At 36.7% G+C, this 19,009-nt stretch overlaps 1 protein-coding gene across 1 annotated transcript; it reads left to right on the top strand.

The window, feature by feature from the left end:
- The first annotated feature begins 4,951 nt into the window (after positions 1–4,951).
- Positions 4,952–18,271, top strand: tmem230a (transmembrane protein 230a). Its single transcript, XM_042509820.1, has 4 exons — positions 4,952–5,053; positions 9,737–9,851; positions 10,272–10,394; positions 17,456–18,271. The coding sequence occupies exons 2-4, from the start codon at positions 9,750–9,752 to the stop codon at positions 17,594–17,596; spliced, it is 366 nt and encodes a 121-aa protein (XP_042365754.1). The 5' UTR covers positions 4,952–5,053; positions 9,737–9,749; the 3' UTR covers positions 17,597–18,271.
- Positions 18,272–19,009: the final 738 nt, after the last annotated feature.

The raw sequence follows: 19,009 nt of genomic DNA, 5'->3' as shown, positions 1-19,009 counted from the left end.
CACAAACATGTATGCATGAATGCATGAGTGGATTGTCAGTCAATGAGCTCCTGGGCACTGATGTGCAAAATACCCCACAACCTTTACTACATAGGAAAAAGACACACAGACTTTGTGGTGGTTTTGTCTTTTTTTTTATTGTTTCCTGTCTCTTTGTAGTCATTTTGTGTATCTTTGTACTCAATTTGTGTCTCTTTTAGGTAATTTTGTGTCTCTTTGTAGACATTTTGTGACTGATGTAATTTTGTTATGGACATTCTTTTTGTTGTCATTTTGTGTCTCTTTGAAGTAATTTTGTGTATCTTTGAGGCCATTGTGGGTTTTTTTTGGTCATTTTGTGTCTCTTTTTGTGTCACTGTAGTCATTTTCTGTTTCATAATTTTGTGTCTCTTTGAGGCAGTTTTGCTTTTTTTTTTAGGTCACTGTGTGTCTCTGTGTCATTTTGTGATTGTTTGGGGCACTTTTGTGTCTCATTTGATCATTTTGCTGCTCTGTAGTTATTTTGTGGTTGTCTTTGCCCAATTCTGTAGTTATTTTGTGTCTCTTTGAGGCAGTTTTGTTGTTATTTTCTCGATTATTTTGTAGTCACTTTGTTTCTTTGAGGCAATTTGTCTCTTTTTGGTGGCTAGCACTTTGGACCCAGGAGAGCTGTGAATGCACCAGCTGGTATCTACATATGAACATGCATGCACATATTTCTATAAATGTACTGTGTCTGCAGAAGTGGAACCGAATATAGACCCCTGTGCATGCCATGTAAATCTGCAGTATCAGCACATACCCTCAGTAACTATAAGTGCACCCAGTTTAAGTAAATGTCTAATACAACAGTCCATCAATAAATCCTACTTCCATGAGGATTATAATGTCTAATGTCTTTGCTGAAATAGTTCTAGGGAGCTATTTATTCTACTGCATGGTTATTTTGGTGGCTTTTGACAGTTTTATATTTTACTTAGAGGGGTTTCTAATATTTTGGCTGCCTTCAATTATGTATGTGGGGTGGACTGCTCATGTGCACACATGTCTACATGAGCACAAAAGGCTTGAAAGACAAGGAAAAATAAGTGGATTTTGTGAATGAAACATTGTTTCAAAATCTTAAAATGTAAGCTGAGAGGCAGAAAATGGGGGAAATATTTACCAAATGACATTCACAGCAAGGAGATGATTTAAAAAAAAGTAAAACTGTACTTGTACTTGGCTTAAACAGTGGGATTCTCAGCCGAGTGCAAAACCCAAAATCCAATAAGCATATTTCCAAAAAAGAAAAAAAAAAAAATGTGGAAAGGTTGGACATCTCAGATTACTAAGCCAAGGGGGACAAAATACTGACATTTTGTCCTACTTTTCTTAGAAACCTGAGATGTGTTTCCTTTTCACTTTAAAAAATAGAAGTAAGATATTTTCTACCTTTCCTATTTTTTTTATTCATTCATTTATTTATTTATTTTGTGGTACAAGATAAACCACTTAACAGTTTTAGAAAACTGAGCAGAAAAAATGACACAACACAACAGTAGGTACATGATGGGGCTGCCAAGGTGAACAGGGTGTCCTGCCAGCTCTGCCACAGCAGACGAGGCGCTGTGTACATCTCAGGAGTTTGCTGGGGCAGCAGCGGGAGTGAGCATCTTGTGAGTATAAAGGAAAGGACGGTGCAGGCTGTGTAAGATTTTCCATGGTAGCACCTTGGCATCAATTCTGGTATTTATTTTCAGCAGCAACTTTTCAGCACTTTCTGATGACCGCAGACTGAAACAGGTTTTTATGTGTTATTAAAGTGCCACGAAGCAATTGATGGTTCACAGCATATGTGCTGTGTACCTCAAGACCTTTTATTTATTTGATCGTATCTATTTTATTAAATGCACCTGACTTGCTGTTCAATAACAGAAAGTTTGGTCACTTTTATTGGAATATAGTTGACTAGAGCTGTTTGTAAAACTCTGCACAAGTTTTAAAGTAAGTTTTTTTTTTTTCATGTTCTCTGATAAGTGGTGAGGAGTTCAGTTTAGTCTGCTCCCTGACTGTAATGTTCTTCATAAATTTGGGGTCTGGTGGTGCGCTATGTGATTTAATATAGGAAGAAAGAAATGTAGCTTATAAGTCATTTGGAGTGTACGTAGTACTTCATTCTGTTAGTTATGATATAAAGCTTTTTCCAGTAGTTTTTTACGTGACTTTTAGAGGGTTGTCTGGGTCTCTCACAATGATCAAAGTAGTGTAATTGTGTCATCTTATTTATGTTAGTGTAAGAGTTAATATGTGAGCACAGTAAGTCCTCTGCAGATGTTCTTGGTTTCCTGCCATTAGGAGGAAAAGACGTTCAACTCCAGGCTCAAACAGATTGCTCCCTCCAGTTGAGCGCCTTTTACTATTATCACTGCCAGCGGCTGCCTAATTTGGTTGTGCAGAGGTTATTTGGATTTGTTCATGTGAAAAAACGATGTTGGCTCTTATTAAAAGAGCTACATGTTTTGGATTTTAATTAAACAGATTGTGACATGCAAAATGTCATTATTTAAAAAAGGAGATGTGATTAGGTATATTAATAAAAATACTTGCGACTGTTAGCCAGTTAGTTGCATTGCTAGTAAAATAAACAAAATAAAATAAAATAAAGATAAACACAAAAAAAATGCAAACTTAAGTTTTTTAAAGTCAGTACTTTAACTTAATTTTTGATTTGACTCAGCAACTTTCACTTGCATTGGAGTAACATTTAATCAGGAGTATCTGCGCTTTAACTCATGTAATAGAGTTGTGCACTTTGTCCACCACTGTATCTATGATATAACTGTATAACTTGTCTGTGAAAGATGAATTATTTATAATTGTATCAGGATTTCCCGAGCTCTGTGAACTCTTCTCCTCCTCTTATCTGATTCTGACTCCCACTGATAGAAGGAGAAATGCAGCCTGCAGGGTGGCGGCTAATGCTGTTTACAGTCTGCCGCAGGCTGCTAAGATTATTTTAGCTGTGAAGCGATCATTAGTAATATTTTTCCTCAGCAGATATGATTTGATTGGAACATACTGCATTTCTCCAAATCGGACTGATAAATGTTTATAGCACCTTCAAATCTAAATGCCCTTATCTAACAAAGCTGAATGACTCTCAGTTGAAACTCTTAGAAGAAACCAATTTCTGGAGGAGGTTGATGAAATTTGTTGCTGACAGTCGAGTCTTAAAGCACAAACACCAGATAATATGTTACAAAGTAATGAACAACCTCTCTGCTGGTGCACAGTGCAATCACTTATCAGCACAGGAAGTATGATGGAGTTTCTTAAAGGCCGCATTATATCTTTTTTCTATCGCAGAGCTTAAAAATATGAAAGATCTTATGTGGGTTTGACGAGACAACCTCCCTTTCATTTGCACAAATTGAGTTGTCACAGTACAAAGAATACAGATCTGGAGGGAATAAATGTAATTTCTGAGAATCGCCGCTCTTTGCAACTTCATAACAAAAACACTGGAGTATCTGCTTTCAAACTTCATATCAGTTTAACACTAATAATTTGACTGACTGTCATGACAGGCAATTCACTTTGTGGAAAGGATCTTTTTTGGAAGTATTTACTCTCTGCTTCACAAAATAGCTGCAGAGCCAATCAGCAAATAGACCCGAATGTAATTACAGAGCACAATAGGGATAAAACAGTTAAGAGTAAAGGTATAGGCACGAATCTACAAAAAAGAACAGTTAAATGGACATTTAACAAAAAGAAAAATAGCAATGACAAACCCAAGGATTTTTATTTTTTTGCCTGCTTACAAATTCAAAGAATTGTGAGTGGAGGGTGAAGAGTGCTGACCCTTGACTTCCCTTAGTTTTTTGTTACTCTTTTATTCAACCATCTCCACATGTTTTGCTGCCTTTAATAAATCTGAAGACAAAATGTACAGAAAATGTTCAGTTCAATGTTTTGTAATGCACTGAGGGGCATGTGAAGAGGACATGGCTGCTTTTCAAAACACATTCAGGAACAGCAGTGACTCAGAGACAGGAGAGGAGTGGGGCCGGTGAGGGCGTAAATGAAAACATATTGAACAATGGAAAAAAGACGGAAAGACATACTTCACAATTTCAGTTACTCTATTTTATTGATTTAACAGCTTTGCATATGGTAGAATGTACCTAAGTAAATTTACTCAATTATTGTACATGCAAAGACCCCAGGTGGTGCTGAAGTATATTTGGCACTTTAGCCTCATAATAGCCGTTTTGACCAGCCTTTATTCTAATTTTATATTTTATATGATATTTTATGCCATCAATTTCTCGGATCCGTTAAAGGCTGTTGTACTGCATTTAAGTTCTAATTCTGCAAGACCAATCTGTGACGTAAATTATGCACAGTGTTAAGTCTTCGTAGTGAAACTCTATGTTGCAACACCTGTTCACAGGAGAGTTAAAAAAAACAAACAAACAAACAAAAAAATAAATAAGATAAAAAAAATTAGAACATTAAAAATAAAATAAAATAAAAACATAGAAAGATAAAAATAAATAAACAAATACATACATAGATAAAATGATGATAGTAATAATAATAAATAAATAAAATAAAATAAAATACTCTGTAAATAAGAGGCAAATGACAAGATAACAGCACAAAGTGAAATAATAAATTAATATGTTAAATAATGATAAAAATTATATATAAAGTAGTAAAACTGTGGAACAGACTAAAATGTAGAAATAAATAGTCAACAGATAAATAGATCAATTAAAAGCCAAACGTAAGAAGGTTCTATTAGTTCTTTAGGAGTTCTGTAAGTACTTAAAAAGTTACTTCTTTCACACCACTGATAATTAGTTAATCATGCAGGACATAACATAGACAAACTGGACCTGAAGTCTGTGAACTCCAACAGGACAAGAAGCAGGATGTTGATATTCATGCGCATGCGCAATGATGGAAAAATAAGGAAGTTGACTAAGATATTCATCAATGAAAACAATGTAGATGTGGCACCGTAGAGACGCTGTCTGCGCTTCATAACAACACCCACGGTGTTTTTTTTACACTTCAAGTGCAGGTAAGACATGAACGACGAGAATAAACGCGTTTTAAATGAATGTGTGTGCGCGTGTCAGGTGACGTTAGCTTGCTTTTAATAGCTTAACTTCTAAGAAGCTAATGTTACAGCTAATTATGTTTATGTGGTTTAAACAAGCAGCGCAGGTTAACGAAACGTTTAATATCCTTATTTATACTTGTTTGTTGTATCGTCAACGTTACAAAAGCATTAAGATAATGCTATTAAAGCACAGAAATGGCTGACAGTAATGAGGATTATTAGCGACATGTAACAGTCTTGTAACGTAATTAACATAAAGGATTGCAAACTTAAACTCCTGGAGATGCAACGCAGCTATGTTTACTTTATTTCCCTTTTAACCCTTTTGGAAGCTAGACTGACATCACTTTTCTTGTGCTGCGTTTTGACACCTTCCCAAAGTATTCAAACTTTTGAATCACTTTTTGAATCACTTTTTGTGATTTTGACATTAGTCTAAAAATATCCGTATCAATCTTTAAAACACACATTATGTGTGTGCAATTGTTAGTTTTAGTTTTTTAGTTTAGATCTTTATTTTGAACATACAAAAGAAAATAGAAAGAAAAAAATATACATATATATAAGTAAAAGAACTACAATACCGATCAGACATATTCAGTTAACAACATAAGTATTTTGTGTCTAAAAAGGAGTAGGAATAAGTGAATATTTATTAAATCATACCCAATCATACACACCTCAATCAAATCAAATAAAAATGAAACAGTCAAGACAAAATAAGATTGATCTGATTAAAACACAAACAAATAACCAAAACAAAACAAAAAACAGTCACATTATCAAAAGCAAACTACCCTTGTTGTACCCCGTCTTACTGTGCCAATTGTAGATTATAAGGGAACCATAATTAAGTATAACAAAATATATAATGCATTCATATACAACGCATGTAAACTGTAAATGTTACAAAGAACAGAGAGATGAAAAATTAAAGGAAAAACCTGAATAAATCAGTAGAGAAATGCCTCCATACAGGACACGCTGGCTCACTGATTGGTTTGATGAGTATGTCTATGATGTCACCAGATCTCAAGCTAATTGAGCGCCTATGGGAGATTTTGGAGCGACGTGTTAGACAGCGCTCTCCACCTCCATCATCAACAGCTAATTAGGGAATATCCTTTGGAAGACAGCTGCTCTTCAGCAAAACAATCTTGTGGAAAAGTATTTGAACAGAAAGCTCTGTCTCTCCCTCTGAAACCAATCTACATGAATACTAATGTCTTACTTCTTATATAGGCGCTGCTGCTTTATATTTGCCCATGTTTGCAGACTGCAGCTTTAAGTTGTCGACTGAAGTGACTGTGTGTATGGCATCGCAGAGGATTTTGGGTAATCCATGAGTTCTGGTTGTGGAATAATTTAACTGTAGGTACATTTAGGTACAGTTGCTTCTTTTGTTTTAGATTAAAATCCACCTCAGTAATAACATCATTGGTGATTTGGGGTGCTTTCCATTTTGCTGACCTGTTTCCTCGCCTCCCTTTCTTATATCTCTTTTTGTTTATATAGTTATTTGATAGATTTTTTCTCTCTTTAGTAAAGAAAAAAAGAGAAAATATCAAGGTTACATACAATAACAGTTATGGTTAAAAGAAGACAAAAAGGTGAATATTTACATTAAGATTACATGGAATTACAACATACTTTTTTGTAATGAAGCAACACTTCCTCAGTGTTTCCCTGTGTTTCCTCAGCATAAGCTAGCATAATGAAAGTAGCACTTGGATTGTGCTCAAGACTGCGATATGAAGTGCAGCATGCAGGATAACCACTCCATTTCCTGCATCACTAGGATGTGTGTCGCAGTGTTTACATATTTGACATCACCAAGAAAGCAGCTCTTCCTGAACACAGGCAGCGACTCTGCTCTGTGGCCGCCTCTGAGCGGCGTCTCGCAGTGATCCATAGTTTCCATTCTGCTTGTATTGCAAAGCGAGCAGGAATGGGACAGCATTTCCATATTCAGTCCTTCTTCACCCTGAAGCACACACCTGTTCCCTTTTTCTTTCCAGAGTCCTCTGTTCTGAGAGATCAGTAAAGAGAAAAGGAAGTATTAGCAGTATTACAGGATATATAGTCAAGTTTTGGTGAAAGAAAGGGCATCTCAGTTCCTGTTCTCTCATCAGAAACTTATGACAATTAGCAACAACCAGAAATGGTTTCAAAACATTTTTATCATTTTTTTTCTGAGTCCACAGTTTTCCCTTTTTGCTGCAACTTCACAACAACTGAACCTGGAGTTTTCCTCATCAGAGCTCTGTGGCGAGTTGAAGTGACAGCTGCCAGCAAAATAACAGAATGCCTCTGAAAGCTCCTCCATACTCTGTTCATGGAGGAACAACAGTTTTTATTCATGGATTTAGTTTCCCGTGGCCTGGGGGCTCAAGTGTGCGTACGCACACAGAGCCAAAATCTCCAAAATAAACAAAACTTAGGCCTCGAGGAAGATCAGATCACATGTATACTCACACTTCTCCAAGTCCCTCTGGGGCAAATCAATGTTGTGGTATTTTTCTTGTTTCTGTCTCTGTTTTTATGTGGATGCCACATCAGATAAAGCAGAGATAATCTGTTAAATCTGTGAGTAAACTGTTTTATAATTCCTCCAATCCTCGTTCGAGGCACATTTTTTTGTAGAAAAACAAGTTTTGCAGAGAAACAGAAAGATCAAAAGATCACCAAACCATTCAGACAATGTGCTGCAAACATCTCATTTTACTAATTAATACTTTACGCAGAGACAGTCTGTGACCTTGCCCTTGTTTAAACAGTAAAGTAAATGCTGTAAAAGCTTGTAAATTCTTACATACTTTGAATAAAAATGTCAGTTCAGTGTTTACATGCTCAATAAGAAGTGACACTGTGGAAATAAAGAGGAGGTGAGCATCTTCTGCTCACTCTCTGTCCTACCAACGTTTTCACTCACTTTATACAAGGTGTACTGTAGGTATTTTAAAAATAACTTCACTCAAAGCAGAGTTGTGTGGCAATATGTATCATCAGATGATAATATGTGAAATGAAAAATGTAACCTACAGTTAATACTGTGGTAGCTGTAAGTTAATTTACCGAAGATTTCTGGATGTATTGAGCCACATGTTTCAAATCAATGATCAGCAAATAATCATCACATTCTCATCCCAACTCGTCAAATACTGACGCTAGAGGCCTCTACTGACGTTAGAGGCCCTACACATCAAAATATGACCCTCCTGCGTCACTTTCTGATGCTCAAGGTTGGCGTGTCCATTTACACTTGTTACATGCATTTTGTCTTTTCAAAGTACACTTCTGTGTCAACAGGAAGTGTACAGTTTCTGCTTGTTAAATGCATACAGTCTCCTTTCAGAATTAATTTACAATTTTTGTAAAACAGCTCATTTTCAGGTTAGCTTTGGTTGCTTAGGTCCACGGTTAGGGTTACAATAAGTTTGCTTTAAAATAGTTACAGTTCTTACCTAGGAAATATAACGTTGTGACCTATCACGTGACATACATTTGAGATACGAGCACACTATATTGTTATTAAAATAACTCAATTGACTTTTGGTTCACACAGGAAAAAACAGTGACATCCGGGGTGAAAGTCAGGATTATTTTTGACTAATCCACCTCCACTCCAACCTGCTCCAAGCGGACTTTATTGTTCTATTTACTATTTGCCTGCCGCTCGGTACGTATCATACTGCTGCTAGGAGTGCCTCTGTGCATCACTGTCTGCTGCTGATGGACCAAGCGTCAGTATTTACTGAACAAGTTGGCAGTGAGAACGGGTTGAAATCATACATAGTAAAAGAGGGCAGTTGAGAAATCAGATTTGGCCAAAAAGTCAAAGATTACTGCGAAAATATTCAACCCAGCTGTCAGAATAAAAAATGTCAATTTACATTTCTGCAAACCACATGTACTTTTTGTACGTTAATATGTAGTGGATATGTTTAAACTTCATGTCTCTACATTCCAACAACATTTTGGTAAGGTGTTATAATTAGACACAAAATCCACTTGGTTATGGTTAGAAAAAGATCATGTTTTGTCTAAAAATACCAGTTTTCAGAGGCACAATCAAGGCTAGAGAAATGCGTGGTCTTCTGCCTGGTAGCGACCCTGCTGAGGAGTCACATCGTGCACCATCTCCTGCACCCCCTGATGACAAAAGTCTACACATATATGCATCTGATAAGGCTGGCAGAATCACTGACTTCTTTTATATTTTAATAAAACCCATTTCTATAGACTGGTTTTTATGTGATGTCATCTATTTTAATCTATTTTGTCTGTTAATCTATCTTTTAATTAATTTTTTTCTTCAGTCTTGATTTTGTTTAATGCTATTATTGATACTATTATTTCCGTGTTTTTCTTATGTCTCGCTTTAATTCGGCATTATTGCTTCTGCTTTGCCTTGTCAAAGCACTTTGTAAACTCTGCTTTTAAAGGTGCTATATAAATAAAGTTAGTGACATTATTTAATTTAAATTTTATATACATGTTTAGAAACTTTTATATATATATGAAACGTACAAATGTAACAGGTCTGCGGTTTGCAGAAACGTATAATGCCAACATTTTCTTCTGTTGACTAGGCTGAGAAATTATAAAGGATTTCCTCTCTGTGTCTTTCTGTCCAAACAGCTCCTATGCTGTAATGAAGGCTACCAGAAGCAATATGTTGGGTGCCGGTCCATCCAACAACAAGGTCAAGTATTCACGACTGGCTGCTGATGAAGACGGTTACATCGACTTACAGGTGAGAGGGAGACGTCTTCTTATTCTTTGGCAACTCTAAACCTAACATTGTCTCTGATGTCTCGTGCTGCCTTGTGGGTTGTTCAGGAGCCTGGTAATTAGTAATCATTTTATTACCACAGGAAATTCATCTGAGGTAAATCCCAATTAATGACTTCCTGGGAAAGTGCCAAAGCCCTCTATGATTATACAAGAGGAGATATGAGAAGCTGTCTGCAAGAGAGCAAGACTGAAGAACTTTTTATTTCTGTTGTGTTGCTGTTTAGTTGTTAGGGATTAACACAGGCTAGTTTTGAAATAAGCAGAAATAAGTCTATTTATGATAAAAGTAGTGCAATTATGAGGCACCACATGTTATGTGCACTGTCTGCTATTGTTAAGCTTATGTTTTATATTTGTCCAATAATTGAACACTTTGCAGTTCAAGAAAAGCCCGCCAAAGGTTCCTTACAAGGCGATTGCACTGGCAATATTCCTGTTCCTGATCGGCTCCTTATTGATAATCTTTGGGGCTCTTCTTCTATCTGGGACCATACAGGTCGAGGTGAGTTCAAAAGTCAAATTAAATGGATGGGTCACAGGTCCAGATTTTGCCAGGAGTCAGTATATTTGGACTGCAGCTGAAATGTGTCCCCAGTATGTGGATTTAAATACAATTTCGTGTTCTGCTGCCAAAGAGCTCATTGTTAAGCCTGTCACATTTTCCCATAATGTTTGGGTGCCTTCAGACTGACAGTAAATACCCCGTCAGGCTGAAAATCCATTTGAAACATAAATGTTTCTGTCTGAGCTGCCTATCTCCTGTCTGTTCGGAGTGTAATTCCTGCTCAGAAGATATAGCTCCTTTTATGTTGCTTCCATATGTGAACTAGAGGAGCTTTTCATTTACATTTCTTTTGTTTTTTTATATGTCCAAAATGTGTCTCCAAACACCTCTGAAGGCAGCTTGATTAATCAAATCTTCAGGTCACCGGAATCGTGATGCATCGTGATATGAAAAGAATAGTTTGGCTGAAAAATACACTCATTCACCTTCTCGCTGAGAATAAGAGAAGAAGATCACAGCATCTGAGGTATCAATCTTCTCATCTAACTCCAAGCAAGGAAGTGATTAAGTGTATTTCCCAAACTGTTCTCTCCAGGTTGATTTCAGATTGCAGTTCAGACATTCAACACCTAAAGGAATACTTCGTCCCCCAAATGACCATTTGTATATCAGTTATTCACCCTGGTTTATATTGAATTTGTGAAAAAATCCTTTTTTTTCTTGCATGCCTCCAGTAGTGATGGCTACTGTTAACATTTGAACCCAGTGGTACCTTTTTCTGCATTTTACTCTCTCTGTAATAGCAAAATGGAATTTTTGAACAAGCTGCAGGGGTGACGTACTAAATCACAATTCTGCTTCTCTGCTCTTTTCTAATCACACAGAGCCTCTGTTTTTGTCTGTCTGCTCTTGTGTGTGTGTGTGTGTGTGTGTATGTGTCTGCTCATCTAGCAGTGATATTAGGCTATTACTAAAATAATATAGAAAAGAAAATAGACCAGACGCAGATCGATGCTGCCATAGTAGATTTGGCTCGGTGGAAACCAACGGAGCAGCTTTCCAGCTTTGAGGCACCTCGGCCTCACGTCTGAAGTTGAACCCGGTGGCTCCGCGGAGCTCCGTTGCCAGCCTCAGAGCTCTGTGGCTGGCTTCCAGGCTTCAGGGTGCTTTGTGGCACTTCTGCCTCCTATCTTAACCTGCCATTCTCACCAAGGTGCGCTCATAGGCTCTGAAATTTGGCACAGATGGATTTAATGTGAATTGGTATTTGGCAGTATCAACCTAATTTTGGTCAGTATCCTTAAAAATGCTGAGTTTGGTACCCAATGCTATCCTCAGGTGAATGAAGAATGTAAAAACAAAGAAAAAATCTTGATGAATTGAAGTAGAAGAGTCTGCATTTAACAACAGCAACATCAAAACATCCTTTTACAAACTCTCACACAACTCGTGCAGCAAATTCCAAGTCTCATTTATCTGTATGCTCAAAACTTCTCAAACAGACTTGCCCTTTCTGACAGGAAACTGAACTGAAGTTTCTACATATACACAGTTATATTGTTGTGTATATTTTGTTCTTTTCTAGTATGACAGCGGATGCAGATACAAAAGAAAAACGACAAATTGAATCTTGAGTCTTGTGTGTGAAACTTATCTACACTCTCTTCAAAGACAGAAACAATAGTTTTACCGCGCTGAAAGCGGGAGCTGCTGGTCTGCCACTGCTTCAGTCAGTGAGTTAGTGTTATTATGTGACTTTGCTGTTTTCAATGGTTAGTTCAGATTCACCAGAGTGACACAATATTAGAAAAACTAACCCATCATTGCAGTGATAGACCAACAGCTCCATTCTTCAGGGAAGTAAAATCATTGGTTTGGTAAATGGGGTCTACCCTTGATGCATGGAAAACAAAGTTGGCTTTACAAATTTGACTTAACACAAGGTGAGAAATTTATATACAAATGGTCATTTAGAGGGTGAATTGTTCCTTTAAATTCTTACTGTTTTGCACTCAGTTTGGGATGAGTATAGTTTGGATCAGTACCAAGTAGTGCTAGTTACAATACCTGAATTTCAGTCCCAGTGCTTTGCATATATTTGAGAAATATAAACATGTTTTTCTTCAAAGGTTCCTATAAATCACAGTGTTAAATGAGATGTGAAATGTTGTCTAAAGACAAGCATTATACAAGAAAATCTCCTGAATTTAATATCCTAAAATCTGCAGTGGTTTGATTTAAATGAGCATCTATCTGATCAAAGAATAAGTAAACAAGACAGTTAATCTGACCAGACATTCAATGCCAGTTTTTGATTTTTTGTGCCACAGTTTGAAAACATTTCAGTCAGTACAAAAAAGTATTGCGGTGTGAAGCCCAGCCCTAGTTTTGACACATCTAGAGCGCCAAAACAGCCTCCAAAATGTCAACTCATACAGCAATTAAAACTCGCTGCAGTTAATCTCATTTTTAAATAGCTGAAATTGAACTGTTGTCTCGGCATTCTCGCTGCCAGTTGTCTGCTGCGCTCCTGCTTTTCCTGGCCACGATTGGCTTTGTGTGTGTTTGATTTAACTAATGATTTTGATATGTTATACCTCGGAGTGCCAGCTTTGGTAGATCCCCTGCTGTGGTTTCTGCTTCCTAAAATCCTGACTCCACGTGGGAGACAACGGAGCCTGCACATATTATATTTGTAACTAGCAGTAGGAGGTTAATGTGAATGTTTTTTCCAGTCTGAAGATTGTATTCGCAGAAAATTTGATCTGACACTAAGGCAGCATCAGAGTATTTGAGCCGTCTACTTGCCAATTAGCCCACGCAAGTCGAAATAGCATATCCAATGTTCAGGCAATGGAGAAAGGAAAAAAATGTGATGCAGGAAGGGCTTTATTGCAAGACGCTGTTGGAGTTTAGGTTGAAAGAATGTAGTTTAATTGTTTTTTGGTTTCAGCTGTAGAGTCTGTGTGTGTGTGTGTGTGTGTGTGTGTGTGTGAGAGAGAGTGTGTGTGTGTGTGTAAAGTGCAATTATGTCAAGGTCTTTAATGAAAACTGTGAATCGAAATTTTGAACACAGTCAACCATAGCAGTGTCAAATGAAAGGATAATGAAGCCCATTTTGGAACACATTAATTCCTAACTTTACTTTAGCTACTTTGTAATAACACTTATATTTCTGCTATTAAATTGTTGTATTTTGATCAGATGAATCAGGGGGATAGTTCACTCACAAAATCATCATTTGCGTATAGATTAGTCACTCTGTGTTACCTTCAATTTGTGAATAAATCTTTTTCTCATAAGCTGAGAGTGGAGAATCCAAAAAAAGGCTAACAATCTTCACAAAGTGCATTTAACAACATCAAAATGACATCAAAACATTTTACAAACAACTCCTACAGTATAATCAAAGTCTCATTCATCCAGTTGTACGCTCATCGTCACATAATTTTTCAATGCATGAATTTTTGCAGAACATTACTAAAACATGTCAGTATTATAACCTTGTAGTACAAAAAGTTTTCTTCAAAAATTCAAGGTAACAGTGAGTAATTGATGTTCAAATAGTAATGATAATATTTAATAATAATAATCATTTATAAAGTACTTTCAAAACAATGATATAAAGTGCTTTACATGGTTAAACCAGGATTTAAGGCGAATAAAATTCTTATTTTAAGTAATACAGACAGTAAGTAGAGGCAGATCAAAAGGAAGAAAGATTGACTGAGGCCAAAAAAAGCCAAACAATTTGGGTAATGCAAAAATAAAACAAAAATGAAATAAAAAAATAAAATGAGAAATAATAAAATCTCAAAATCAGTTCTGAACCTGATTGGAAACTAATGAAGAGAGGCTAAAACAAACGACAATTTTCTGGTTCCACCTCACCAGTTTTTTCCAGAGCTTTCATCGTCATCACCTGGTCTTCATTCGTAGATCGAGTTTGCTCAGCTCTTACGTACAAGCAGCCAGCTCAGCTGTCATCTCATGGCCTAATTATCGAACCTCAGTCAAGTGATGACAACTGAGCACACTCCATCGGCTGCAAGAGAGGAATAAATAAACAAGACGTTTAATCTGACTATGTGTCAAAGCCTCCTGTTTAAGGAAGAACATGTAATCCTCTATTTCTCCACCCAAAGTAAAAAATTGTGCGTGCTGAGAAAATGTTGGAACCCTCTGTTTGAAGACGACCAACTAATCCTCTTTTCCCCTCAAAGTACAAAAAGTAAGTGCGGACAGTATGTTGGAACCCTCTGTTCAAGGATTCCTGTTTTTTCGCCCAAAGTACAAAAAGGATGGTGCTGAGAATTACATGTCAGTACCCTCTGAGAAAGAACAAGTCATCCTGTTTTTCCCTCCCGAGTACAAAATGTACGTGCTGAGAGTTTGTCAGAACCCTTTGTCTGAAGAAGAACAAACCATCCATGTAGTCATAAGGGTTTCTTTTTGCAAAGTACGAAATTTATTGTGCAAATAAAATAATCTTTTGACTTTTTTGTTAGGGTGTTTAAAAGAATTTGACGGTGTTATAATGACATCATAATGAAAACTCCAATTTGTCCCACTGCAGTTGAGGTAAAGGAAAATATTTGACATAATTATAATGCTCTCATGACAGCCAATGTCAAAACCAGCCATATTTCAATCAGCAGATTCATTATGATTAAAGAATATTTATTTACATGAGCAAGAAATGATGATAATGTGAATGGTCTTTAGGGACTAGACCCCACTGCGAAGGAAGTTGGTGAAGCCGTAGTACCTGGATGGACCTTTGATAAACTCGACCTGGGTTCTGGATATGATGACAGGAGGTGAAGGAAGGTGCAATGATTTCGCTAAAAATGACAGCTGACAGCAGCAGAGAGGAGAACAGATTTAAAGTTTGACAGCAGTGACATGATACTCCCATAATTAGCTGATAAAGAAGACGTGAGAGGGGATTATGAGTGAATGAAGCATAATTATAGTCTTCATGATTGAACTTACAGCTTCATATGACAGTTTAATGTCAACACACAGATTGATTCAGATTCAGGCTTTCTTTGTCATGTTCATTATGCACTTAGATACACAAAGAAAAACAGAATTATCCCTCAAAAACAAAAACAATGCAAGTCAATAATAAATAGCAGAATCAAAATAAATCATAAGAAAGATATAAGCATCCATAATAATGATCTATAAAGTGCAGTGCTGCAGAAACATGAAGGTCCCCTTTAAATCTCTGCGAAGTGCAGTGCTTTGTTTTGATTTTTTTGTCCGCTAATGGCACTGTATGTGACTAGATTGGGATGGACAGGGAAGGGCAGGACGTATGTGCAGGGAGTTTCTTTAGGTTTGATAAGAAGGCCTGATATGAAATGTTTTCCCACAGGTTGTGTTGTTTTGGTTTGTGTCAAGTTGTCATAACAAAGCATCCCAAACAATGTCAACTTTGCATTAAAAATGACATAACTGACTGAACAATGTGTAAGATTCAGGGGGACTTAATGGCATGTAGTGGTGAAGACTGCAGATTGCAACCAGCTGAAACTTCCCCTGACTAGGATTTCTTCAGTGTTTATTGTTCAGGAGGTTTTTACCAGGAGCCAAATTATCCACTAAGGTCTATTTGTCTCCAAAACAAAATAATTAGGGGATTTATACCAGTGAAAGCACAGAATAAAGCAGGTTCATGTTAGAAATCTGTGTTTCTCAGGTGCCGTTTGGCCTGTCAGAGATAGGCCACTAGCCTAGCACCTGCTCAAGTGTGCTAGCCTGTTTTCTCTGATAATTTATAATCAAGATATTCAGAAGAGTTTTATCAGGATCTGCATTATGCGTAGAGGTCTCTTCCACTTCAAAACAAACAGCCTCTGTGATTTAAACCAGTAAAAACACTGAATTAAACAGTTTCATGTGAACAAAAAATCATTATCTTTCCGGCACCATTGTTATCTTACTATGGTAGTCAACGTGAAAATGCCAGTGTTTGGCGTGTGTGTTCTGGGCTACTGTAGAAACATGGCAGTGCAACATGGCGATCTCTGCAGATAAGAACCCTCTCCTTATGTAGGTATAAGCGGCTCCTTCTAAGGTAACAAAAATCCAGACAATTCTCATCTTCAGGTGATTATACAAAGAAAAACAACTTATATTCAATTTCTGCCAGTACGTCCCCTTAAATCCTACAAACTGAACCTGTTGTTGTCCTAAATATGACATCCGAAAAAAATTCAACTTTGCAATAACAATGCCCAAATTGACTGAATGACGCTTATTTACAACAGTCATAAACATTCATAAAGACTCCATGTTTATGACAGTGTCATGGCTGTCTTATGTACGCCCCACATCGCTTAGAGTTTGTCTGTTAGAGCTTTAAACTCCATCTTGTGGTCAAATCTTTTTTCTTTTTTTGAGAAACCACAAAACTACATCTTCTGTGTGTGTGTTTCTGTAAATTGGGTGAACCATTTGGTATATATGTCAGTAGATATTGTACGTGGCATGGACAAACATGCTTAAATGCATCATGTTTATGATGATGCTCAACGCTGTAGTCCATGCAGCAGTGCGTCTTTCCAAAAAAATAAAATAAAATAAAATAAGCCATTGAAAGGGCTGCAGTGACTCAGTGCCCAACACTGCCATCTGGTGGTGAAATGAAACACTTCAGTTGGCGTGGATGAGGACCGCCTGTGTGTGCCTCCTGGTGGTTAGCCTCCCTGTATGTGATATGACTAATGATTTATATGAAACCAGATCTCACACAGATGAAGTCATCGCGTCTGTGTTGCCTGCTGCACATCCTTTTCATTCACATCATGTTCATAAGTGCTCTCAGGCGACAGATAAGCATGTTAAAGCTTGATGTGTACATTAAAGACTCGGTGATGCTTCTTCCTGCTCCTCATTACTAAGTACGGTGTTCCAGGATATGATGTTTGTGAGTAGATAGGTGATCTGATTCATGGTTCCCAAACTTTCTGGATTGTAAATTCAAAGAAATGTCCTCATCACATGTTCTACCCATCAAATCCAATTTCTGCTCTTTGTCATATTTTCAGCATCCAGATCGCACTATTCCCGTCATCATCATCGGACTTCTTGTTTTCCTTCCTGGATTTTACCATTTGAGAATTGCTTACTATGCCGCCAAGGGTTACCGGGGTTACTCCTATGATGACATCCCAGATTTTGGCGACTGAGTGAAATGACAGCTGCTGATTGGTGGAGCATCCTGACACTGTTGCCTGCTGTTTACGTCAAGTTTCTGAATGTATGTAGCGAATATGGCAAAACTTTATCATTGCTTTGCCATTGAGACTTTAAGGTTTTTTAGAATTCTGTCCTTTTCTGCAGAGCTCTTATGGTTGAAAACAAAAGCTTGACAACCCTGAGAGGCTTTTTATCAACAATGAACCAAACATTCAATGAGTAGATGAGTTGTTGCTCGCATGCAACAATACAGCAACTTGTTGCTATTGTAAAATGCTCACCATTCATTTAAGAAATGATAACAAACCCTGAATCAGTGGTGAAACAATTTTGAATGCCTTTAACGTACTACTGCTAAAGTCCATGAGCTGGATAACTGAAAAGCTTTGTGTTCTTTGCACAGTTGCACAGCTGTTACAGAGTGTATCTTAAACAAATATTTATTTTAGTGACTGTAGTCTGTATGATTTAATGCAAAGCTCTGGTGACTATATTTCTCCCGAGGGGTTATATTTGCAGTACTATCCAAAGATCAATTACTTTGTCAAAGTACAGTATATTTTTGACTGAGATGTATTACTTTCTGTATGAAGTATTGCCGTTTGTGCATATTTGTTTGCTTTTAAATATCAGAGAAAGAAGTATTTTTTACATACATTTGCTTGATTAAGAAAATGTAATTAAAGTAGAAATATGATTCAAAATCTGAAATTGTTTTGTTGTGATTCTTGAGTGCAGTCAGGCTCATTCTCTGCAAAGTCATTTGAGATGTGATTGTGACGGATATGGAGATATTTTTAATTAAAGGTCCAGTGTATAGGATTTGGTTGTAGAACTGAAACTTTTCCTGTGTGTGAACTATGTAGGAGAATGCAAAATATATGTTTGCCAAAGCAAAATAAGACGAAAATGTGAAAATGCAAATAGCTTTATCTAGAGCCAGTGCTGGATTTGGCTGATCTGGGCTTCTGTAGAAACAATATGGTGGACTCTGTGGAGGAGGACCTGCTCTGTACGTAGATGTAAATGATTCATTCTTAAGTAAACAAACAAAAATGTAATATCTCATGGTGATAATTATATAAGCAAATTGGATATTGTATTTAATCTTAACAGCAACTGAAATTTAAACCACTGAATTTATAGCATTGAAATATCTAACTTGGAAAATCATGTATATTAATATCTTGGTTTGCAGTTTCAAAAGTTGAATCATGGTTGATTGTACTTTTTTTACTTTCCAAAATTGCGATTAAAAAATTCAAGTTTAAAATAAATAAATAAATGAATATTATTAATACATATTGATGTATTTATAATAGTCATTCATTTATTTAGTTATTATATTTATAATATATACACATGTTTCAGAGTGTAATGTTTGCTCAAATGTGATTGGTTAA

Source organism: Plectropomus leopardus, chromosome 20 (assembly GCF_008729295.1).
Source record: "Plectropomus leopardus isolate mb chromosome 20, YSFRI_Pleo_2.0, whole genome shotgun sequence".
Lineage (NCBI taxonomy): Eukaryota > Metazoa > Chordata > Actinopteri > Perciformes > Serranidae > Plectropomus > Plectropomus leopardus.
Note: the sequence above shows the minus strand (reverse complement) of the source record. Positions and strands in the feature narration are given on the sequence as shown.